Genomic DNA, 24,544 nt, shown 5'->3' with positions numbered 1-24,544 from the left:
TGGAACGTGCATCCTGGAAAATGCATCCAAAGCAACCTCCTACAAAACAATTGCCATTTCTCTTGGTGCAGTTCTTTACACGTAGCTGACCCGCAGCAGCTGCTCTGGGATGTGTCTTGGTGCAGATTTGTTTGCATTGGCACAGCCCAGGCAGCCCTGGCCCCGCAGCCCTCGTGTCTCTTCCTCCGCAGCAGTTTCCTGCCAAATCCATTTCTGGGGTGATGAGCTGAGGAGCAGTGCTTCTCAGGAGCAGCACTGGAATGTGAGCAGACGTTAATCCACAGCTTTCCTGAACAGACGAGTCTGGGTCTCCACACTTGGTTTCCTGCCCAGTCCCACAAAGCTGCACCTTCTGCTGCGGCTGTGCTGAGTGTCCTCTGATGCCCCAACCCAAACCTTTTACTATCACTGCCTTCTTGCTGCACAATTTGACATTTTCTTCATAGGCTTCCACTGCCGCCCTCTCTCTGATCACGCAGTGACATTATCCTGTGTTACATCACATCACCTTGTGTGACAGGGCAGGAGATGGCCCCTCTGTCCATCTGAGAAACAGGACACTGGACGGGACAGGAACTGACATGACCTGAACAAACAGGGACTCATCAATACTGCCCTAAGAGGAAAGTTTGGGAAGGCAATATACTCTGGTGGTAGCTTAATGTCACTAGGAATAATAAAATAATTAAGTCTCCCAGACTCCCTCTCCAAAGAGGCTCTTGGCAGCCTTGAAGATAGAACTAATAAATCCTTCTCATAACTCAATCTCAAACAGCGCCAGCAGAGCACGAGGGATTTTGATGTCCCTTCCCTCTCCCCCACTCACAGGGTCCTGTGAGCACCTGTCTTCCCCTTCTCCAGCAGCTGCTGTGCTGCACCAGAGCCTGGGAACACTGGCTCTGGGAGGAGCACCAGCACCTGGCTGGGCCTGCGGGCACACTGCTGCCAGAGCTGCCCCAAGGGAGCAGACCTCCTCCAGCCCCAGGTGGTGCAGCTGGTAGAAGAAACATCCTGTTTTTCCCTTCTGCTTCTCCCTTCTCTCGAGTTCTCTGGGTACCAGGCCACAGCAGCACTGCTGCTCCTTGGCTGTTTGCTCAGCCCTGAGGAGGTTTGATGCTCTTTTACACACACACCCCAGCCCTGCCCCAGTCAAACGAGCATCTGCACTGCTTGTGCTGAGAGGGGCATCCCTGCGGGGCTGCAGGAGGCTCCTCTGTCCTCAGGCAATCCTCAAATCCTAACGTTTTGCTTTTGATTGTTAGGATTTTCAGATCTTCTATCACCCATTACATGCTCTTAATGAGACCTGCAGAGAGTTCAGACATCTGCTTGCCGAGCCCCTGAGCCCTGGAGTCAGTAGCTCCATGTGTCACTCCATATTACCTAGCACTCCTTCCAGGTTGCTGGGCTTGGATGCTTTCTACCATCCCTTCCAACACAATTAGCATTTCTTGGAGAACATGATTTCAGGCTTTAATTGCCTTTGATCCTGCTGTAATCAATTTTCTCAGGCCAGAAAGACCCAGCAAAAGGCGAGCTAGGAATCAGAGGATGGTGAATGCCTTTGGAATGGCACCAGTTGGATCTTAACGTGGTCAGCTTCTCTAATTCCATCTCTTCCTTTAGTCACTCCATATGATGGGCATCTTCTTCCTGGATGCTCGCTGTTGTTACCACAGGTGACATTTATTCCTTGTCTGATGAATCAGGAAGTGTGTGAGAGCTCCCTCAGACAGAGCAGAAGCAGGGGAAGAGAGGCACCAACAGGCAATGGTGCTGATTCCAAAAGCCCAATTTGCCAGTCCCCTGTAACTCAGCTATGTGCCTGCAGAGACACCCTTGGTATTTGCATCTCCATCCCAGAGCCAGCACAGCTCTGTGTGTCACACCCAGGACCCCTGGAGGGAGCCCCAACAGCGCTGGTCCCCACCCTGCTGAGAACAAGTCACTCCCCGTGGTGGCTTTCTGGTGCCACAAAGGAGCCGAGTGAAGTAGGTGCAAAGCAAAAGAGAGGATTTAAGCGAGAGCTTAGAGAATCCATCTGTGCTGACATCCATCAGTGTCACTCCTTGGCTGCAAAAGCAATATTTATAAATCACGTTTCAAAACTGGCTACAAATTTGTACAAAGAAACAGATGGGCTGGTGGTAGCAGTTTGTCACCACTGATATTTGCACGGGGGAGTAGAGACAAGTGCATGGTGAAGAGGGGTGAATGCAGGAGAGGCAAGCAATGGGGAACACAAGGGAGGATGCAGCAAGGTCACCTACGAGAGCAGGGGCAAAGGTGAGGGTACCCAGGGCAGGTGATGGACTGGAGAAGGGGCAGAAATCAAAGGGAGGGAGATGGCACCAAGGCACCCTGCTACAAATGAGGGGTGCCTCCATCTGCCACCTCCCCTTGCTGTGGAAGACAGCGCTGCTCAGCAACTGGGAGGGTCTCCAAACACTCTGGGAATAACCCTGCAGCAACAACATTTGTTTTCCCAAGAGCAGGAGGCGGGAGGTGATGCCAGCTTTTACTCATTTTATGCAGTGTTACACCACACAAAAAGCTCCAGGGATCGTTTAGCACAAAGAGTTACCCCGTGCCACAAGAGCCTCATGCCACTCAAGAGAGCAGCAGCTCTGGAGGAGATGGTGGCACACATGTCCTGCACTTACTGCAAGGCCAGCTCTTGGGCCACTGCTGGTGGACCCCCACACAAAGCCAGGGAGCCGAGCAGCCCCTGCCAAGCCCATACACCCCAGCCACGTGCCCTGCCAGACGAGCAAAACAGCAGTGGTGGCTCTGGGATGGCAGCAGGGCCGCGGCAGACACCCTGGCCCAGAGCTGGGAGCCTCACGAGGGTCTGGGCAGGAATGGACAGCCGGGTGCAGCTCAGCGTGTTCAAGCACATTTTCATAAGGTTTTTCAAAGAAAGTGAGGGAAGTTAATCACTGGGTGTGGGGCAAAATCTTGCAGAGGATTAAAGCCTGTTTACATGATAAGAAGCAAAGGTCTTCTGAACAGCTGCCCTTGAGCAGAGGGGGAGGGACTCAGGTCAGGGACAGCTGTGCTACTCAGGACACAAAGCAATATCCAGCTGTGCTACCATCACATCTGAAGCTTTTCCATTTTAACTATCCCTAATAATGCTGAACCAAACTGAGCAAGCAGGATCTTACGTCAGCAGAAGGCTCCTGTGATAAGCTCAGAACAAACTAAACCTGGCTTTTGACAGACAAAGCTGCAAAAGCAGAGAAAGAGAATGATTTTAAAAGAAAACCCAACCAAAACCAAAGAAGAATTTCAATGTGATCTGCTGGCCCCCGTGACAAGCACATGCCCATGTGGCTGGAGAAGGTCCCAGTACCTGCAGGGGACCCCGCTGTACCTACTGCTACAATCAGCACCTAAATTCCCCCTTAAACACCAACAAAAAATAGGAAGCATCTGGATTGTAACTGCTTTTCTGGATTGTTACTGTCTACACAAATGCAGCCTGCGAAGTCCAACAGCTGCCAGGCTCAGCCAGCAGAACCTGCCTGGCACCCCATCACTCACAGCAGCATTGAGTCACCCAGGATGAGCTGCTGAGCTCAGGGATGCAGAGAACCCCAGAGCTGCCCAGAGCAACAGACAGGCTCTGCCTGGCTGCCTGTCCCAAAGGAGAGGACAAGCCCCAGGAAACAGAGGAACTGCACCCCAGACAGGGAATCAGGCTGTGCAGGCTGAGTCCCAGAGAACCCACTGTGCCTGTGGGCTACAGCCTGGCCCCACTGCCTCCCAGGGCTCTGGAGCTGCTCCCATTTGTCAGGGGCACAGCGCTGGCCACCCACATGGCAGCCCCAAGATGACCCACGCTCCAGGATTTACCTTGGAGAGGAATAAATCGTAACGCTCAAAATGGGAGTGTGCTCTTCTATAAATCCACATCATCTCCTTGCCTGCAGGCAGGTTGGAGATTTCCCATCAAGAAAGGGACTGAGAGCCCTGAAAATACCAAAGGCTTAACCAGGCAGCATGAGAGGAGCTTTGTAGCTGCTTGCAGCGAGGAATAAAGCTGGCAGAGCCTCCTTGAGGAAATCCAAGCTGTTAGCTGATCAGTCCCACCATTTCAGGTTGACAAGAAGCTCTGCAACATGCCCAAAGCACCCCGAGCTGGCACAGAGAGACCATAACCCACCTCCCTGTCCATGGCCAGAGGTGCTGCTCAGCCTGAAGGATGCTGGGCCAAGGGTACAGCAGGACTCACCCTGGATATCCAGCAAAGAGAAATGGTGGTTGTTGGTGGCTTCAGGCGCCAGAGTGAAGTAGAAACGGTGGCCGCTCTGAGGCTCGTCCCGGTCCACAACGCTGATTGTCTGGATCAGCTGTGGGGAGAAGGCAGAGGTGAGCACCAGAGCTGCTCCCACAGCCTCTCCCAGGGTCGCATGTGCAGGGTTCAGCCAGCAGCATCGCTGGCTGCAGCCAGAGAGGGATGAGCCTTTAGCCCTGCAGACAGGCTCAGTGGGACAGCAGAGTGACTCCCACTGTGACAGAGGCTGCACAGGAAAACTCTTGGGCAGAAGGGGACAGACGGGCAAGCTGGCACTAGTCCAGAGTGCTGTCTGCAGCCCAAGACCAGGGCTGGGGGTCTCTCACTACCTGGCCTGGCTTGGCATCCTCACACACAGCGGCTTCATAGGGGGTGGCAAGCTCAGGTGGATTGTCATTGACGTCCAGGATTCGGATACGGAGAGAGGCCCTCGACACCTGGGAGTGGTTATCTGAAACAGAAAGAGAAGCAGGGCTTCAGGACAAAGGGACAGCTGCTGCTATCAGGGAGCAAACCCCCTCATCCCCATCTGTCCAGTGGCCATCGTGGCTGCTGCCAGCACTGCACCTCTGCCTGCCTGTGGCACAGACTGTCTGCAGTACAGCAGCACCTGGAGAGCATGCTTCAGCCTCACTGCACCCTACAAAGAAGCCCAACCACTGGCCTGAGTGCAAGGACTCCTGAAACACCACCTGATCTATCCCTAGAAAATTGGAGCAGGCCAAAGCTAGTCCCAGCCATAAGGGTCAGGATCTATGCTTCAGCAAAACAGCACCAAGATGGGACAGAAAACTGGGATGTGAGATCCCCCTCTGACCTGGATCCTGATCCATAGGCACTCCAGACTGGCAGCAACATCCCAGGGCCAAGCAAATGGAGCTGGGATGTGAAACAGCTGCATCAGCTAAGGGCACAGGTTGGTGGTGAGATCTGTCTGTCCACCCCTGCTGTGCCCAGGTGACCCAGGGTCAGATGTGCCCCACTGGGGCACGAGGCTCTTGCCCAGGGACTCAGGCCTCTTGTTCTAACACTGGGCTTTTATTGCCACTGCAGCCTGAACTCAAACACAGCACTGTCCACCAGCTGGCATGAGGGGGGCACGCAGTAAGACTGAGGGCAGCCCTCTCACCCTGGCACCCACCAGCCCAGCCTCCCACAGGCAGTGGTTGTGGGGACCCCCCCCCCCCCCTTGGGGTTCACTCTGCCCGTGGGATGGGGCAGCATTTACACCTCCACTGACTGCGGCGTCACTGAGCTGCACACACACTGCTGAGGGACACCGAGCCCGAGCCACAGGATTATAAATCACTCTGGAGGGCCTGATGTTTGCTGAAGCACCTCATATATCTCCAGAAATGAGAACTCCCTCTTACTCCATCTCCTTTGTTTTACCCAGAGGCTGCACCTGTGACAGAACTAATGCTTCTCTCCACACTCAGGCAGGAGTTCTGCTGCCTGCTTGTCTATAACATTAATAGTGGCCCCAACTGATCAGGTGGGGGAGGACCCAGGGGAGAGGAGATTTAGCGCTGCTCCATAATTAGCCAGGAATGTAAGCCCCCTCCCCAGAGCTGCCTTCACCCGGTTCTCACGTTATCACTCCCTCTCACCCAGACCAGCTGCTCTGGTGATTAGATAGTTGTTTTTGGGGGAGGGAGGCTGAAGTCGTGACTAAAAGCCTAGAACTATGTGTTATTTTAAAAGGCATATTGGTGCAGTGAAATTGCTTGCAGGAAGAGAGAAAGGGGGAGGCAGTGGGGTGAGAAGGGAGCCCGGGGAGGCGGCGGGGTGTGTGCTTGATGCCCACAAATGAGCAGGAAGAAAAAGGGTTCAGTTCCTGCAAGAAGGAGGATGACAGCGTTTCATCACCCCCTCCTCAACCCACAAGGAAGATGGATAACCATCCCTGCTGCTCAGCTCTGGAGCAGGCTGAGATTGCTGAGAGAAAGACAAGGAAGAGGAGGAGAGGAGAGGAGAGGGAGAGGGAGAGGAGAGGAGAGGCTGAAAGGAGGAAGAATCCAGGACCACAGCTCTTCCTCTTCCCAACTGTAACCCAGAGGAGGAGCTGCTCCCTTGGTGCCCCACAGTGTGGGAGCCAGCTGCCAGCAGGAGCCCATCCCAGCACTGCCAAACCCAGGACCTGCAGGGATGGTGCGTGCCAGCTCTGGACATCCAGGTGATCCTGAGCAAAGCAGCTTCTCTTCGAGACCACCTCCCCCAGCCCCTAAGGAGGGATGTGATCAGCGTGTTCAGAGCCAGGCAGAAGCACAGGGCTGTGCCTGGCCCCAGCTGTCAGCAGCAGTGTCACATCCCTGCCTCGGCACAGAGCTGGGACCTGCACCGACCCCTCCCCAGCCAGGGCTCACCTCCCGCTTCCCTGGGCACAGCTCTGAGACAGTGACCTTTCTAAATGCACCCTGTCATACAAAAACTCTCCTTCTGCCCTTCCAAAACTGCTGAAGCCTGAGGCTCGTGCTCACTCCTGGCTCAGTGACGGGGTCAAAATTTGACGTGTCCAGGAACATCGAGGTTAGAAAGGCAACTGCTGCACTCTTGTCCACCTTTCCAGTGAGGCACACATCAGCTTCTTTTTATTTTGGCTGCACAATGTACATTTGAAGGTTTCTCAATGCTTTATCAACTTCCCTCATCCTTTGAGCCAGTACCTGGATTTACGGGTGGAAAAAATGAAAAATGGTTGGATGTATTTGAAAGAAGTTATCTTCAAAACATCTGAAATATGTTTTTTGTAACAGTGGCATAAACTGGTATTATGATGGTCAGAAGTGTGATTGAGATTGTTGGAGCACACCTGCACAGAGCACTCAACTAACACAGGATTCACATCAGCCAGGTCAGAAGCTCTGGCAGTGCTGTGTGCACGCACCCAAAATGCCCCAGCACAGGAGCAAAGGCTTAGCAGGCAGGTCCCAGCGCCAGAGAAAGAAGCAGAGAGGGTGGATGAGGCTGAAGTGAGGAGCACCTGGCCCGTGACTGAGGCCAGGGCAGCACGTGCTGGCTGAGGGCAACCGGAAGGGAAAAGAACCATCTTCCATTGCAGCGTCTCTCCTCGGTATTCCAGCTCAGCTGACTGACATGCAAATTAGTTTAATTATTTCTTCTTCTAAAATAAATTATATTTTGCAGTGGCTGCAATATGTTGTGTCAGGCAAAATTACATTCAATATTTTTAAACTAATTGATGTCAGCCTTGAGAAAACCTGATTGACAGCAGCGAGAAAACTAGGCTGCTACCTAAACGCTTCCCTAAATTAAAATTAAACATGCCGTTTTTCTGCATTTCCTTCAGGAGTTGGAATGCTATTAATCTGAAAAGACTGAGGAAAGAGACATGGAAAATACACAGAACAAGAGGGAGATGCTGGAAGCACAGCCGTGCAGTACGGGAGCTCCAGGCTGGTGACTGGCAGCTGCCTTTGCCAGCATGGGAGGAATTATTTCAGAGCCACTGGAGCTGCTGTGCTGTGGGACAGAGCTCTGCCCAGTGCTTCCACCCTGCTGCATCTGTGCCTGCCTCAACACAGCCACCAGCGTGGCTCAGGGAATGCCAGCCAGACACCCCTGCCCGGGTGCCATGTAGCAGAACAGGCAGCACTGGGACAGGACTGGCAGGGAGGGGACAGGCAGTGCCAGGATTCTGGAGCATGAGATGGTCACAGTCCTGCTGCACAGCAACCCTCAGGCCAAGAGTTAAGTGCTTCAGGGGAACCTTCATCCACATCCCAGAGCATTTCCTTATTTAATTAATCATGTAAGTAAGTAATCTCAACAGGACAATATTCTCCTCTTAAATATTCAGATGCAAAACACCAACTTGGCCTCTCCCTGAGCTGCAGACAGCTGAGTGCTCACAGGACTGACACCGAGCAGCTCTGGGCAACTGCTCAGCAATGCTGTAGCCCTGCAGCAGCTCCCAGGGATGGGAAGGGATTGACAGTGCTTGGTCACCCCTGCTGTGGCAGGAAAGGAGGGGACTTGTGGCTTCTGCTGTGCCAGGATCCAGCCATTACTCCTCCAGACCCTCACACAATCTCACAATAAAACACTTTGCATTTTTCCACCCCAAGATTTCCTGTGGAGCCAAATCCAGCAAATGCCATTTTCCCTCCTCCCCACACACACCCCAAAGTGCTCAGCAGCTTCTGTGGGTCTGAGGAGAGCCCAGGGGAGCGTGGGCTGCCACATGCAGCTGCAGCACCTGCAGCAGACCAGCTCAGGGACACTGCTGGGCACAGCATCCAATCTGCTCTGCTGTGTGGAGACCAAATTGGTACAATACTGAATTCAAATTTTTTACATTAGTAAGGAAGTCAGAAGAGGCAGGAGTGGAATTTATTCCTCACCATCTCAGCAAATTGGGAGAAGAAAATGCAGAACAGAAGACTGGGATGTGCCACTCTGCTCTCTAGCCCTGATGCCACGGTGCTGGGGCACAGGGTGGGTTTGTAGCTGTTGTGCAGCTCCTGCCTGCAAACCAGAGTGCTGATGCCAAGGACAGAGCAGGGGCATGCCAGGGGTATGACTTGTCTGACAGGTGGCTGTATCAGAGGCTGCAGCTGAAAGCGTGGCTCCCAGCTGAGGCAAAGCAAAGTGGAAGCAGCAGTTAAGCCAAGTAACATAAATGGCTCTCACCTCTCCTGAGTCCTACCCAAACTCAGCAGCATGAGAGTCATTAAATTGCATCCAAACACAATGCTCTGATTAAAGCCAGTCTCCAGCAGGAAGATTTATCATCTCAATTACCAGCAGTGGACACAGCAGTCAAGGCCTCATCATTTTACATGAGCAAAGAGGAAAACAGGAAGAGAATCACTAATATTAGCCCAAGGAAGGTAAACAGCTTGCGAGGGAGATGAAGATTTATCTGTGGAAACGCTTGGCCTGGTCCCAGGCCAGATTAGCTGAACAGCCCCCATGGCTCCTGCCACGCTGCAGGGCAAACTCTGCTGGTCCCTGGCTGGCCCGGGCAGCTCCTGCTGGGGTGCCTGCCTGGGGCACAGCTGCCCTTGCTCCTCACAGCCCCTCATGGGCACCTCCTGCAGCTTTTACTGCTCTCAGGGGCAAATACCCTCTGCTATCCACAGGTGGGAAATAACCTGGACACGGTCTCTGCTGCAGACAGGGTTCTCCAGGGAGGGGGCACAGCTCTGTTTGGAGCTGCTGAGCCCCACAGTGTTGCCAGTGGGGCTGGCCAGTGGCACAGCCAGTGGGGCTGGCTGTCCTTCAGCCTGCACTGGTAAAACCCTGCCCAGGACAGCCCTGACAGCAGACAAGGAGGGCAGCTCAAGGAGGCCACAGGGATGAAATATCTTGTCGCAATGCACTCCAGGCTTTGTGAGTGGTGCCATGGGAATCAAGTGGGCCCTGGCACCATGGGAATACAGTGGGTACAGTTTCCCACCAGCCCCAACAAGCTGAGGCACCAGACACAGTCCTGGGCAGCAGCACTCCCACTGGGTTTGTTCCATTCCTCCTGCCAAGTTTACATCTCACTGAGGAAAGAGAATATATGACCACTTGCCTCTGATGGAGCTGGTGACGTCTGGCCCTGTGGCATCCAGCTCTGTGAGCACCACAGAGCCCTGCCAGCACCCACACACCTCTGTGCCAGGAACTGCAGTGCTGGACGTGCAGCTGCCAGCCCCCAGCTGCCCTGCATTCCCCACTCCATGGCTGAGCCCCCTGTGCCAGGCACATCCTGCCAGCTGCTGCACAGCCCTGCTCCCAACCCCTCCATCACTCAGAAGGCTGCACCTTTACAACTGCCCTTTCCGCCAGAGGATTCAGACATAAATTGTACTTTAAATTCAATATCAGTCATTAATATTTCATGATTACAAAACGTTAAGGATAATGTCACTGGGAAGAATGTCTGGGCAGCTAAAATGGATGAGTCAGAGCTCACCATGGGAGAAGTCAGAGCACTGAAGAGTCTCCCTGGCTTTTGAAGCGATCCAGCCTGACAGGCTTCCCTGCCAGAGGGGAGCTGCAGCATTTACTGACTTGTTCTGAAATCCTAGCCACAGCGTGTAAATATTGTCCTTCTGATTCTTGTCACCTCACGTTTCCTCTGGATGCTGAGCTGTGCTGCAGTGCTGCCATCCCCTCCTCCCTGCAGAGCCTCCCCTTGGAGACCCCAGAACAGGTCACAGCTGGGCAATGGACTGCCACCCTGGGATGTGACCAGGCAGGGCTCACAACAGTGCCACAGCCAGAGAGTGCAGGGGTCACTCCCGTCACCCAGCACAGAGCTTTGGCACAGAGAGGGACTGGGATGCAACTTGGAGCCACAGATATCCCTTCTGGGCACTGGGGGCTGGCCAGGGTCACTGACCCTTCCTCTCCAGGGCTACAGGGCCTGTGATCTGACCTCTAGGACCCAAGTCAGGCCTTGACCTGGCTCCTTGAACATGAACAGCAGTGTCAACACTGAAGAATGAGCAAAGGAACACTCAGAACAAAGCCAGGAGAAGGCTCCTGCCCACAAACAGACAGGTCTGGGCACATGGCAGCAGGGGTAAGGAGGTGCTCTGCAGCCACAGCAGCTCCCTGGTACCCACTGCAGGGCAGAGGGAGAGCAGCAGGGCCCAGGCTACCCTGGTGACTTGGGCATCCAAAATATGGAAAACTTTGAAGAATATGGCAATGCCTTTCTGTTTCCCAGCATGGTGCCTGGGACATTCTGCTCCCACAGTCCCTTCCCACTGCTGCAGCCCCAGGAACTCCCATCCATTCCTCCTGTGCCCAGCCTGCACCACCCCAAGCACACAGGAGGCATCCAGAGCTACACACCCAGGTGCAGGTACAGTCTGTGAGTCCCAAACACTGAGAGCTCTGGCAGAAGCAAGTGCTGCCAGTCCTGCAGTGCCACAGGGCTCCAGCTGAGGGGACATCCAAGCATGGCACAGGACTGATCAGGGGGGAGGCAGGTGATGTGAGCACAGCCCCCCGGGAGCCCCCGGTGCTGCTCAGCAGGTGTGAGTGCAGGCAGCAAGCTGTGCAGGGATGACTGGCAGAGATGGCGCAGAGATAACACAAATTTGATTAGTGTTCATCAAATATACTATTCGACCATGCTCCCTTATTAATGCTCGACTCAGGAAGAGTATTTTTAGGTTGTCTAGGGAGATGTCAGACTCAGTGCTGCTGCATTTATTTTTCTTTTTTATTTCAGTGTTGATTAACACTCGCGTCTTGGCCACCCCTGCAATGACAGCACCCATATTCCTCCCCCTGCCCCACAGACTCTGCTCCACACAGCATTCCTCCACCTCACCTGCTTCCATGGCCAGGACAGTGATGTTGTGCCACCCTGCTGTCTCCCTGTCCAGGACCTTTCCTGTCACAATAGCTCCTGTTTTGGCATCGATGTCAAAGATCCTCTCGGTGTCCGTGCTGCGGTCGATGGCGTACCTGTGACCAGGCAAAAGGGGAAACCATCAGCAGCTGGAGGTGCCCACCCTTACCACCAGCCCCAGGGGTACTGGAATCCAACACCACAGGCCCTGGGTCACTGCTCTCCTCATCCTGTGTTGCAGCATGGTACACAAAGGCCACGTTTCTACCGGGCTGCAAGCCCAGAGCCTTCAAATAAAATTAAAGTGTGGCTTTTGGTGCATAAAGTGGAACTGTGTATAGACTTTGGACAAGGGGAAAAATCTGCTCTGATGGGAACCTTATGCTTTGGATAGACAGAGCAATACAAAAATTGAGGGCTGTAACTTCACCTGTGACTCTGGGAAGTTTCAGCAGTGTAGATTCAGGAAAAGCATGAATCAAACTGAAGGTGGGCACCCCTGCTCGAGGAGCCCATCTCACCTACCACCCTCTGCTGCTCCTGCCACTGCATCCACCCAAGTGACACACCCAGAGGGCACGAGACAGCAGGCTGTAAGCCACATCTGCAGACACCTCAACTGCAGCTACAGCTGGCACAAAGCACAGGGTCTGGACTGGCCATGTGCAACTGGTGCAGCAATCCTGGCAGCAGGGCAGTGGGCAGCAGCCAGCATCCCCCCAACAACACAGCACATGATGCCAGCAGCCCCAAGATTTGCCCTGTTTCAGGCTTCCTGTCCCACAAGGAACAGGCTGATGAGCTCCTCCAGCTCTGGCTGTGTCCAGCTGCTCAGCAGAGACTCTTCACAGGCAGCTCTCACCCTGCTCATTCCGCTGCTTCAGTGCTGCCCCAGACAGCCCCTCCTGAGGGTGGAACACATGCACTCCCTGGGCCACCAGAGAGCACCATTCCCACTTCTCCCCAAGGACAACAGCTCATGAGGAGTCAGACACCAGGTTTGGCCCTGAGCCTTCACCAGGACACCCCAAATCCACGCATGTCCCAGTGGTCTGTCCTGCATTTCCAACCATTACACATGGAATGGAGCAAGCCAACATAAATCAGGGCACAATGAGGTGTGAGCTCCTGAAGGAAAGGGCTGGAAGGGAAGTCTGATCCAGATGAGGCTGTTGAGCACAGCCATAGCACAAATAACACAAACCACCACTGCAATCAGAATTAGAAATCCAGAAGGCCTGCAAATCACAAACAATACAGCATAATGTTATTGTGTACAGCATCTTTCACACACACTGAATCCCAGAGTGCTTCACAGAATTAAATAATACAAGACAGCAAAGAGTACAAAGGATAAATTACCAAATGCAGGGCTGTGAATAAATTAAAGCCTTCAGTCACATGTCCAACCACAGAAGGAAGATAAATGTAGGGACAAAGCAAACTGGAAGGCTGGTGAGGTAGGACTGAGAGGCCATACTGGACAGGAGCAGAGCAGGGCAGGCTCCAGGCTAGCAGCAGGCTCAGGACAGGGGAAGTGCCCCATGTGCTGCAGAGCAGTTTTCCAGCTGTGGGTCCACCACCCACATGGCTCACAGCCAAGAACATCAGCTCACCTTCTTCACGACCAGAGATGGCCCCGTGATGTTCTGCCCCATGCCCTGGGATGGGACCAGCTGCAGATGGGAGTGCCTCTGGCAGAGCCCCTGCCCATCCACACAGCTCCAGCTCTGATGGAGGCACACAAAAAGGCATTCCTACAGTCTAACCTGTTATACAGTACCAGATTACATTTCCTAGCTCTCTCCCATTCAGACAGATGGGGAGATGAGAGAGTAAATACAACAGCACTTGCTTGTAGCCAAATAAAAACACCCAAAAGTCACCATCTAAATTCACTTGCACCCAGCCACCATCTAGTACTTATGCAGCTGAATTCTTCCTACCCCCTTGCATCTAGAGGTGATGGACATCTCTCAGTACAAGCTCATATATCTCAAAACCAGCTACTAGGAACTGCCTGCATTTTCTGCCCCAACTCCCAGCTGGCAGCAGAGCTTTTACAGGCACACAGCCAACTCCAAAAGGGACTGTGACATTGTGCTGGCACGTACTGAAGCCTCTCATCCACTCTCTGTTCACTCACTGCAAAGGAAAAGGAGAGGTATGGCCTCTCTGAATTGTACAAATCAGTCCCCTGTTCTCCTGGAAAGAGGACCAGATACTGGGATGACAACACCTAATACCTTTCCAATAGCATAACTAATTCTACATCACTGCTTCCATTGTTCTCCCACACCCCCTGACCTCCAACATGTCCTGCCTTCCACTCCACTTTTTCATGCTGTTAAGTTCAAGATGGTACTTCACCCTCCCCATGGCTTCCCTGCCTCTCAGAGAAGCACATGCCTGTTTTGATCACACTTCTGTCATAAACACAGACATCTAAAAAAAAAAAAATCCACACAGAAAACCCTAATTAGTGATGGGAGCCACCCCCAAGCCTGGACACATCTGACAGGGCTGCCTGCCCAGCCAGAGGGCAGGAGGATGGCAGGGAGTGTTCAGGGTAATGCCACTGGGATTCTGTTCTTATGCTTCTCATAGCTTTGCTGCTGAGGCTGTCTTCTGTCCCTTCTGAATAGTCTGTAAAAGGACATGCTGCCTGTACCCCATGGCCAGGCACAAACCAAACCACAACTCTGATCCCTTTGCCACCACTGCTACAGAGAAATGTCACCTTCTCAGTGTGCCCCAGGGAAGGAGACAGAGCTCAGCACACTGCCTTGGCAGGACTGATTCAGTGCCACTCACTGTGCCTGTGGAGTGGCCAGTCCAGGTGGCTCTGCAGCTCTCTGCAGGTGCCAGAGGCCATGGATGCTCTGGAGTGCTTGGCTGCTGTGGGAGCTGGGGACTGGGAGGGTGGTACAGGGATGTCCATCAAGCCCTGCAAGCCACAGCCATAAGCTGCTCAGAGCTGCAGATCTCACAACAGAGCTCACCTTCCAACAGCTGCCATCTCACCCCATGCTGGAGTGAGCCGTGCTTTGCTGTGCTCACTCACATCACTTTGTGCAATACAGCCTCCACCACCAGCCTCTCCACCTCTCCTCCAGCTTCATATTCACCCATCCCACTGCAGTCAAACAGTGCTTCTCACCTGGGAAGAGGCAGCATTTAATCCCTCCTCCTCCAGGTACTCAGAGACAGGACCTATGCTCATCTCTCCTGCAGCTGCCTGGTGCTCTAGAACTGCAGTCCCCAGCTCTGATTGGGATGCAGACCTTGTACTCCATTTCCCTCTCTTTCTGCTGGCACTGCCTGTTGGTTTGGATGCTACAAGTGACTGTTTAATTTCAACAGCTTTCTCGGTGCTCATCTTTCCCATGAATGCGTTTCTCAAGCAGTTTGTTTCACTTTTCCCCTGAACACAACAAGAAGCACATTTTATGCCATGTGTTTTGTTAATAGGGAGCTTTTCAAACACTGTATGAAAAGCTTTTTGTTGTGTTTGTTTTTTCCTCCTCTCCCTTTTGTATTGAAGCAGGTTGTAGTTCTTGCTGTGCTGTTGGAGTCTATAAAATGCCCATGTCCAACACGTGTTTCCAGATTTTGTGAATGCCAGACAAGAATATCTCTGAGAACCTTAAATCCCAAGCAACATCTTCCCAGTGCTGATAAAGCCTGGAATGCACACAATCAGAGCACAGGCTCCCACTGCAGAGAGAGAAACAAAAGGCTCCATACAAACAGCCTCACACACACAGACAGTCTATCACTGTATTACTTCATACAATGGCTCAGCTGAGAAAAACTGCACTACTCCCAGAAAACACACAGCTAAAGCCAAAAAGGCAACTGGAAACGATTTTTTTTCTGAAAAGAAACAGTTCCAGCCTTTGATAGGCAAAAAAACCCCTCAAGGATGGACTAAAATAAAAAGAACCGGACCTTTAGGAGGGCATTGCCCACACTGGTACCACAGAAGGTTTTGTGCCCCACAGAGGGTTCATACAGCTGCTTGGCCATGCTGAGCTCAGCACGGCTCCCTGCTCGTGCACTGGTGTCACTGGGAGGGTGTCCTTCTCTCAGAGATGGGCTGATCTCCAGGTGCCTCCTCACACCCAAGGCAAGCAGCTGCCAGGGGCTCTGCAGGCAGAGCGCAGCTGGGGTGAGGCAGTGAGGAGGTGCCTCAGGGACACCCCTTCAATCCTCACATCTTTGAAACAGGTCACTGCGACCCACTCCAGCTTCTGGGAAGGGATTTGTTCTCAAATCAAGTCGCTGCATCCTGTGGGACACGTGGATCTCCAGGAGGGCAGGGGAACATCAGGCTGGAATGTGCCTCTAGCAGTTGCTTTGGGCAGCGCAGCAGGAGTCGCACAGCCTTGTTCCTGCTGGCCTGGGGCTGAAAACAAAAAGCCAAGGGCACCTCCCTTCCCGTTTGGCTAAAAATACCTCCTAAACCTCGTTACTGGCAGCCTGGTGTCAGCAGGACCTGGAAACCCTGACAGAGCTGATTTCTGCTCTGCTGTCTCTGGCAATCCTTGTTCTTTCCTGCCTCAAGGGGAGAGTGCATCTCGACATGACAGAAGTGGTGGCTGTCCCTTATTCACAGACAGAACCAACACACGGACCCGAGTCCGGGAGAGCAGCCCCGGCAGGAGCCCAGCTGTGCCTCTGCTCCCACCGCTGGCAGATGAGGAGCTGGAAGTTAAAGGGATCCACTGAACTGCAGCAACTTCAAAGGGCTCATACCAACTTCAAGGCACCCAGGATCAAATGCTGGTCATGCCGTCAGGACCAGGTGCTCTCTAATGTATCAGAGGTGAAGTACAAGTGCTGGCTTCTTGTGACTGTACTTCCAAGCAGCACACTTGAAACGAGAAGTGACTTATTGCCTCTCCTGCTGACGGGTTAGTGTCACATCCTGGTGCTGCAGGGTGCTGCCATTAATGTCTGTGCACTGCTTTGAAGCTGTTAACAGCTGCCTACGCAGCAAAGTATTTTATTAAATTACCTGGCTAGCCAGAGGACAGGGAAGCAGGAGGGATCCAACTCTACCTTCCTCTTGCATTGGTGCTGCATCAGCACGACCAATATCACCCTGCAGCTGCACTGGGTACATGTTAAATGCCTCTGAAGGCTCACCCTGCTGCACTGCCACTGCTCATGACAGCAGGGACTGCCAGCACCAGGGAGTGAAGGGATGCACCAAGTCCCACAGGGCAGCACGGGGGACACAGGATGAGCTCCCTGCCTGGGGATAGCTGGAGGCAGGACACGTATTTGAATGCATCAACCCTGCCAAGGGAGAACACATGGCAATTCCCAAGCTGCAGCAGATGCCTGGGAGTCCTGTTGGCTGGGTCCTTGTGTCTGAGCACGAGGCATTGCCTTGCCAGCACTGAGCTCGCTGTAGGAGAGACTCCCAAAGTGAAGTTTGGGCTCTCACCATCTCGTTCCTGCCCAGTACTTGAATCTGCTTCTCTCTGGTCCAAGTCTCCAGCGCCTTCTGTACAGCATTAAGAGCTTCCCTTCACTGCTTTCTTTTGGTCTGTCTGCAAACAATGCAGCAAGCTCCACAGGGAAGCAGCACAAAGAACAAGAAAAAAACAAGAATAAGAATAGTTCTGTCCCCAAGGTCCCTTTTCTACAATTACAGATCAGAAAATAAAATCCATGTTCTGCAGCACTGCTAGAAACAGTCAAGTGAAAAAGCACATGCACATGTGCACACACACAGGTGTGTGGACACACCACTCTCCTGAAGGGTGTGTGCTGGCAGACACGTGCTCAGGGGCAACAAAAAAAGAAATCAGGCATGAAAGCCTGACTGAAGAGGGACTGGAGAGTCACACGATGAGGTGAGCAGAGGTATGTTGAGAACACATTCAGCACTCAGCAGCCACTAGTGCAAGTGGTGCAGCACTCGCATACACAGTTCCTGGCACACCAAGGCTGATTTCATTCACATTCCCCCCAAAGTCAACTTTGAGCATCCAGCTTTGTGACACAGTACTCTCTGCTAGCTGCCAGGCATCTGTAGATGGCAGCTTTCCATGTGTAAATGCATTTCTGAGCTTTCTAATCATCATAGTCTTTGTTTGCACGAGGATCAGGAGATCCTCCTCACCCCACCATGAAACAGAAACCCATGGCTGCACAGCACCGAGCTCAGTGCCCCAAACAGGCACTGGGGGATATCACTGAATGCAACCAAGTGCTGTAACTGAGCCCTCTCTGGCCTGTCCCCTCCACCACACATCCCCATCCCTGTCCTTCCCAGTCTCTTGCTGGGGGCTGACTCCCTGCAGAGCTCCCAGTCACAGCCAGTGCTGCTCCCTGGAAGTGAGCGGCTCCACGGGCGCCTGCAGCCCCGCCGGCACCTGGCACCAGAACACACATTTCAAGGAAATTTTCCACACGTTGAGGATGTTTTCTGAACACCAGATTTCCAACCCAACTGCTCGTGACTCAGGCCAGTTGGCAGGGCCAGAAGGCTGCTTTGTGCCTTAGGTAATAACAATTTAACAAGGTAACAATCTCTTTAGCCACAAATTAAATGGAAATGGGAAATGTCCTGTGCAGATAAGCTGCTGCCTGGATTATGTCCCCTGCCCAAATATAAACTCCTCTGATCTTTGATCCTATGCACACATGCACGCACACAGAGCCGGGCTGCAGCTCTGCACCTCCCAAGCCTCACCTCATTTATCACCCTTCACCACTGTCCTCCTGCCACTCCTGCTGTCAGGTACCACTGCAGATACCTCGCTGTCAGCAGCAAGGACACACAGGTATCACCCAGCCACCTTCCCTGGCACTCCCTTGAACTCACAAAGCTGTCACCTGTCAGTGACGTATCTGCCACTTGAGAGACCGCTGTGCCTGCTTGTGCTCAGGCTGCCACTCACCTGCCAGCTGCCTGTCCCACGAGACACACACACACACTCAGACACACACTTGCCACTTTTACCTTGCACTCTCCCACCCCCTCTGCCCCAGCCACGGCCACAAGCCCTCCCAGGCCACGCGTCCCTTGCAGGTGACCCCATGCCCACTGCTGGGCTGATGTGAGGTTGGGGCTTTACCGGACAGGGTGGTTCGCTGTGTCCGGGTCCAGGGCAGTGACCACCCCCACGACAGACCCAACGTGTGCATCCTCCTGGACCTCCATCAGGTTGGAGGGGGGCCGGAACTCGGGGGGCTCATCGACGTCCAGCACTGAGACCCTCACGATGGTCTGGTCCCGGAAGGTGCCCAGGTCCACGAACCGCGGGTCCACGAACTTGTTGAGGGCCTCCACCACAACAGTGTGCACTTTTTTTGACTCGTAGTCAAGAGGCTGGGACAAGGGAAGAGGGTAAGCCACAGGCAGCCCAAGGAACCCCTCTGCCGCCCCTTCCTTCACTGGGGAGACATTGGGGCAGCACTAGAGCCACTAAAGCCAGCTGCTCCCAAGCAGGACCTTTGTAGCATCCTCGGGGATTCTGCTTTGCCCTTCTGCCAGCAGCACCCACACCAAGGGGGCAGGAGGAAGCAGAAGACTCCAGCCTACTCCCCTCAGGGCCCCCAACAGGGTGCCCAAGCTGTGAGCAGCCAGGATTCACTGGGAAGACAGCACAGTGTGTGCTGCACATGAGCGAGTTTTCATCATTAATCACCCTGCTCTTATTTCTACAGGGGAGGCAAGCTGCATACAGTGGCCTTGAAGAACAATCATTCTTCCCTGCCTGCACCAAGTATTTGCTTGATTGTTTTTGCCACCAAAAGCAGATACAGTTAAAGTGCTGCTGGTCAGGTACAGGAATTAGGTGGGCATTTTTCTCCTCTAACAGGTGCTATCAATAACAGCTGTAAGCATTCCTCTCTATGCATGGTGTTTCCTCTGCACAGCTCACTGCTTCACTGCCACCCCCAAGCCACCCTGGGGGACTCCAGCAGGCACTATATGCTGCTTCTTTTCAGCATTTCCTCCCAGACACAGCCCTGTGTTTTGCCATGAAGCCAGAGCAGAGGTCTCATCTATGCTGGCACATCAGCAGGCACAAAAATGCAACTGTAACTCCTGGAGCAGCACTCAGAGCATTTTTTTCAACTCAGATTCAACAGCCGCAGTCCCCAAAGGAAAGGGTCCTCCTAGGGAGCTGTGTCCTCCCTAGTCAATCAACACTCTCACCTTCTGTACTGTGATGACAGCCTCTTGGGTGTTGCTGTCCGTGGTGACTTTGAACATCTCCACCCCTTCCTCATCCTTCACTTGATATGTCATGTCCGTGTTCTCCCCGACGTCAGAGTCCTCTGCCTTCACCCTCCCGATGGCAGTGCCCACGGGGGCCGTTTCAACAATGCTGAACTGATACATCTCTGGAGGAGGAATGGGCACCAAGGTCACTGCTTCTGCCTTTGAACAGCCCCCACCCTTCACACACTTCCCTGGGGCACCTTTGGGCTCTGAGGGTTGCTCAAACCCCACCGTGTCTACAGTCTAGAATGCCCCAACAGGAGAAATAAATACACCAGCCAAAAACAAGGGCTGAGGGAAGGTAATTGGGAAGCATTGACATTCCAGGTGCTGTGTGAAGTAAGGGCTGATTTCTCTGCGTGGACACTGCCCTGCAATCAGCACTCTCAGATTTCTTGCAAAGATTCTTTGGCAATTTCTGATTTCTAGGAGATGCAGCCCAAGAGCTGAGCCTCCCCCAGCTGCAGCCCCTGCCCTATCCTGCCTTGAGCTGCCAGGCCACAGCTGGAGAGCAGAGCCCTCACAGCAGGATCACCCTGCACCTTGTCTGGGGAGGGTCCCAGATCAGACACCAGCACCAGGCACGGGCCATTAGCAGCAAACTGGACAGCAGAGCTGTGCTGTGACAAGGCTGCTGCCCCTGAGCAGTGCCACTGTCCTCACACTGGGGCAAGGGTGTGACAAGCAGCCAGGAGGGACCAGGCCAGCAGCCAAGTTCCTGCCCCAGCTCCCAGGGGACAGCAGCATGGTGGACCTTGCTGGCTTCCAGGGCTCAGGAAAGGGCTGGCCCTGCTCTCCTACCACACAAGCCATGCTTGCTTCCAGGCCCTGCATGGAGCAGGGATCTGGCACTCACTGTGCTGCCAGGCAGGAACACATTCAGACCCAGGCCAGGAGCTGTGTGTGCCATGGACCTTTGGTATGGCCACCCTGCCAGCAGCTGGAGTGGCCAGGCTGGCTCAGCCTGCAGGTTCCACCCCACCACCCACAGGAACCGGCCATGCCCCCATGGGCAGCAGGACTCACTCTGAGGGAAGCGTGGCGGGTTGTCGTTGACATCAGTGACCACGATGGTGACCGTGGTGGATCCAGACAGGCCACCCAGCTGTCCTGCCATGTCTGTGGCACGGATCACCACCTCATAGCGGTCCTGCGTCTCGCGGTCCAGGTCTGCCACGGCGGTCCGGATCACACCTGGAAACCAGCAGCACAGCTGAGCACAGGCAGGCCACAGAGCCACAGACAGGCTGCGGCTGGAAGGGGTCACTGGAGATCACTTTGGGCAAGATCCAGACCTAAACAGGATCAGCTGCATCTCCCTCTTCACACGGGGATGATGCTCCAGTACTGCACCATCCTCACGGCCCTTCCCCAGACTCACTCTGGTAGGCCCACAGAATCATACCTGGTGCCAGGTACAGCACTTGCATCTCACCAGTGCACAGAAGAAAGCACTGTCACCTCCCTCGACTGCTGGGGACACTCTCCCCAGCCACAGCCCTGGTGCTGCTGGCTGCCTGTGCCTCAGGAACACTCTGCTGGCCACAAAGAGTGTCTGCTGAACCCTCTGCAAGAGACCGCGTGAGCAAAAGCCAGCTAAGGGGAGAGAAGGGCACTGGGGAGGAGAGCAAGCCCAGGAGGTTGTCAGCCAGCCAGAAACATCCCAAAAATCCTCCCGAAGCCCAGGAATGGCCACAGGCCCAACCTGCTCCCAGCAAGTCTCCTCATGAAGCGTGAAAGAGTCCCAACTGCTGCTTTTCCTGAGGGCTACTTGCAGCTCGCACTGGGTTAAACCCTGGCACAGAGGAGGTTTGTGCTTTCCTCCAGGGTGACTGGGAGGCAGGTGAAAGATCTGTGGAGGTCAGAGGGTTGGTGGGGAAGTCACGGGAAGAGAGGACTCATCCTCAACCCCATCCATCCACATGCGGGGGCTGTGCTGGGGCCAGCCTCGAGGTCTGCTCTGTAAAAACCCAGGCTGAGTCACAAAACCCCTCTGGCACACATCTGCAACAGCCCACTTATCCTGATCTGCTGAGCAGGAGCCAGGCTTGCTGCAGCACCCCTGAGAGAACAGGGGTGCCCCTGCCCAGGCTCCATCTACAAGGTGCCATGGCCCAGGCACATCTGGGGGGGACTTGCGTGATTTGGAGAATAGGGGGGTGGGCAGCACATTTCTAAAAGTCTGTCTGCACAAAATCCCTTATTTTCAAGCGTCCTTCTAAGTTAAGGAGACCAGAGATGACAAAACACATGTTCTGTGTCAGAGAATGCACTGGAGCTCAACAAAATGAATGGTATGGTAGTACTTCTTACAAAAGTAACTCTCTTAAAACCAGTGTTTATAGGTCTCCAGTACTCATCTGGGAGTGGGGAAATGACCAGGACTAAAATATAAAGGAATGTAAAACAAGAAACAAAGAGCAGTAAAAGCCTGAAAACTCTGTGCATGGCAGAAATTATCAGTCACCCATGACTGTTTCATTTAAATGGAAACAAAGTAGGGAGAAAATAATTTGAGGATGAAAGAAAGAAAGAAAAGATTCTGGTTTGACGTGGCACCAGGGTCAGGAAGGAAGGAGTGCCTACATGGATACAAGGTCATTAGCACCACATTCCATCCCACTGTACCAGCAGCAGCCCATAACAGACAGGAATCAGCTTAAAATCCCCTCCAGCTCAGTTTTTTAACATTCCCACAGATTTAGACATTGGTTTATGTTTTTGTAAATCCTCTCTCTTCCAGCGCTTTCTGTTTAACTATCAGCTTTACTTCCTCCTACTGTGAACTGCAAATTCATCTCTGCTTTGTTTCACCAGTAATCCTGCGTGGTGCTAGGGACAGACTGGAGGAGGCTGCTGGAATGGGTCCCCAGTGAGGGGTCTGACCCAGAGGGAACAGGGAGCTCCCCTCTTGCTGAGCAAACAGAAGAGAATCATCCAGTGGTCTGAGCACCTTGCAATCCATTTGGTGATGTGCAGCACATCAAGCAGTGCTAGAGCATCACAGGTCCAAGTCACCAAGAGCACAGCAGAGGGGGAGCTGAGTCCAGCAGGCTGCAAGGAGCCAAGGTATGGCTACAGGGACAGACCCCAAGGCTACCAGGTATCTTTACTCCACAGCCAGCAGGTTTCCAGTTTCCCCATTCATGTTTCTGGTGTGGCTTTGTGCACCTCCAGACAAGGGCTCACACCATGGAGCCACTGGTGCTGTGGCCCAAAGGCAGCCAAAATGCCACTGAGCTGGGAGGATGAAATTCCTCCCCCTCGCCCTTTGCATGACATTACAGGTGCAGCAGGAGCTGGCAAAACTGTTCAGGAGACATTTATCACTCCTTCCTTTCTGAAACTAGCAATTATTCCAATGATTAGCATTGTTAGGATTTATTATAAAGACATAACCACCATTTCAGATCGTTGTCGTTCTCCAGCTCTTGTGGATAGACACAGTTATCACCCAGCTTCCCTTGTCCCTCTGTCACTTCAGGTTCTGTTTTACCTGGACTCTCCTGCCTTCAGCCCCATAGATAAGGGAGCAGGTGGTTATCCTGTGATGGGACTCCCTCATTCACCCTGCTCTGCTCAGAGGAAGCCATTCAGCAGAGTCGCAGTCCCCCTCACACAGAGAGGCAGAGGGAACGCAGGAAAGGGAGGCAAGGGCACCCTCCCAGCAAGGATGGCACCCTCCCAGCAAGGATGGCACCCTCCCAGCTGGGCAGCAGGGCCAGCCCTGCACAGACACCCAGGGCTCAGGGGCCAGCCCCAGCTGCTCGTGCTGACAGGCCTCTCCTGCCACTCCACTGTGAACACAAAACCCTTATTTCTGGGCCAGCACTATCTCATTGAAATTTAAGCAATTCTGTTAATTAACAGGGTCTGAAGCATTTTATAATGAAAATGATTCATGTCAGCACAATAGTGATGAATTGGGATGAGAGGGAAAAAGCTCATGCATTCACCAAGGCTGTAATGACTTAACTGAGCTGCTCGTAATGATATAGCTCATAATACGCCATGCAGGATGGGAGGAAAGTGCTCAGGCACTTCCCAGAACACCTCCAAGGTCACTCGTCCCAAGAGGGAGCAAGTCCAGGCCGTTTGGCACATGCAGAGTAGGGCAAATGTCCCCAGCCAGCTCCTGTTCTTCCAGCAGCACAAGGCAGACAAAATCTCTGCCTGTGGCAAGGGTGGAGACTGATCAGAAAATCCCTCTCATGGTGTTGTGCGTTCAGTCCATCCTGGAAAGGTGGGGATCTGCTGCAGACAAACTGCCAGACCTCCAGGAGCCCATCAGGATTGTCACTGGGATGTTATTCCCAAATTGCATGGGCCACACCAGGCCACCAGCCCAGGAGTCAGGCTGGCTTTGTCTCCTAGGCCCACGTACCACCCACCAGCAGCAAACCCACACGGTCCCATCTTCCAGAGCCAAGACAGTCTCTGCTCCCAAAACCTGACCCCCACGTTTCTTCTCTGAAAAGAAGCTGCAAGGGATGGAGACAGACCTTCCTCGAGGCTGTACAGGGAGCATAGAAAAGTCATTGCTATCATCTCCCAAGATTCACCTTCTTTCCAGCTGGAAAAACTGACAAAGTTGGTCTTTCCCAGACACTGCTAACAAAGCAAGAACAACCTCGAGCTCAGACTTGTCTCCCCCATTCTTGTCACTATCTGTTACAGC

General features: G+C 53.4%; 1 protein-coding gene across 1 annotated transcript in view; it reads right to left on the bottom strand.

Annotated features, from left to right (window-relative positions):
• Positions 1–24,544, bottom strand: part of CDH22 (cadherin 22) — a 76,097-nt gene that overhangs the window by 7,209 nt on the left and 44,344 nt on the right. The window contains exons 5-10 of the mRNA XM_064391051.1: positions 20,893–21,060; positions 19,801–19,988; positions 18,713–18,966; positions 11,598–11,734; positions 4,630–4,751; positions 4,238–4,355 (exon numbers count right to left, since the gene is read on the bottom strand). Coding sequence (XP_064247121.1) covers positions 4,238–4,355; positions 4,630–4,751; positions 11,598–11,734; positions 18,713–18,966; positions 19,801–19,988; positions 20,893–21,060 — 987 coding nt within the window. The remainder of the gene's footprint in view (positions 1–4,237; positions 4,356–4,629; positions 4,752–11,597; positions 11,735–18,712; positions 18,967–19,800; positions 19,989–20,892; positions 21,061–24,544) is intronic.

The sequence above is a fragment of the Passer domesticus genome, chromosome 16, assembly GCF_036417665.1.
Source record: "Passer domesticus isolate bPasDom1 chromosome 16, bPasDom1.hap1, whole genome shotgun sequence".
NCBI lineage: Eukaryota > Metazoa > Chordata > Aves > Passeriformes > Passeridae > Passer > Passer domesticus.
This window is presented reverse-complemented; position numbering and strand designations above follow the sequence as displayed.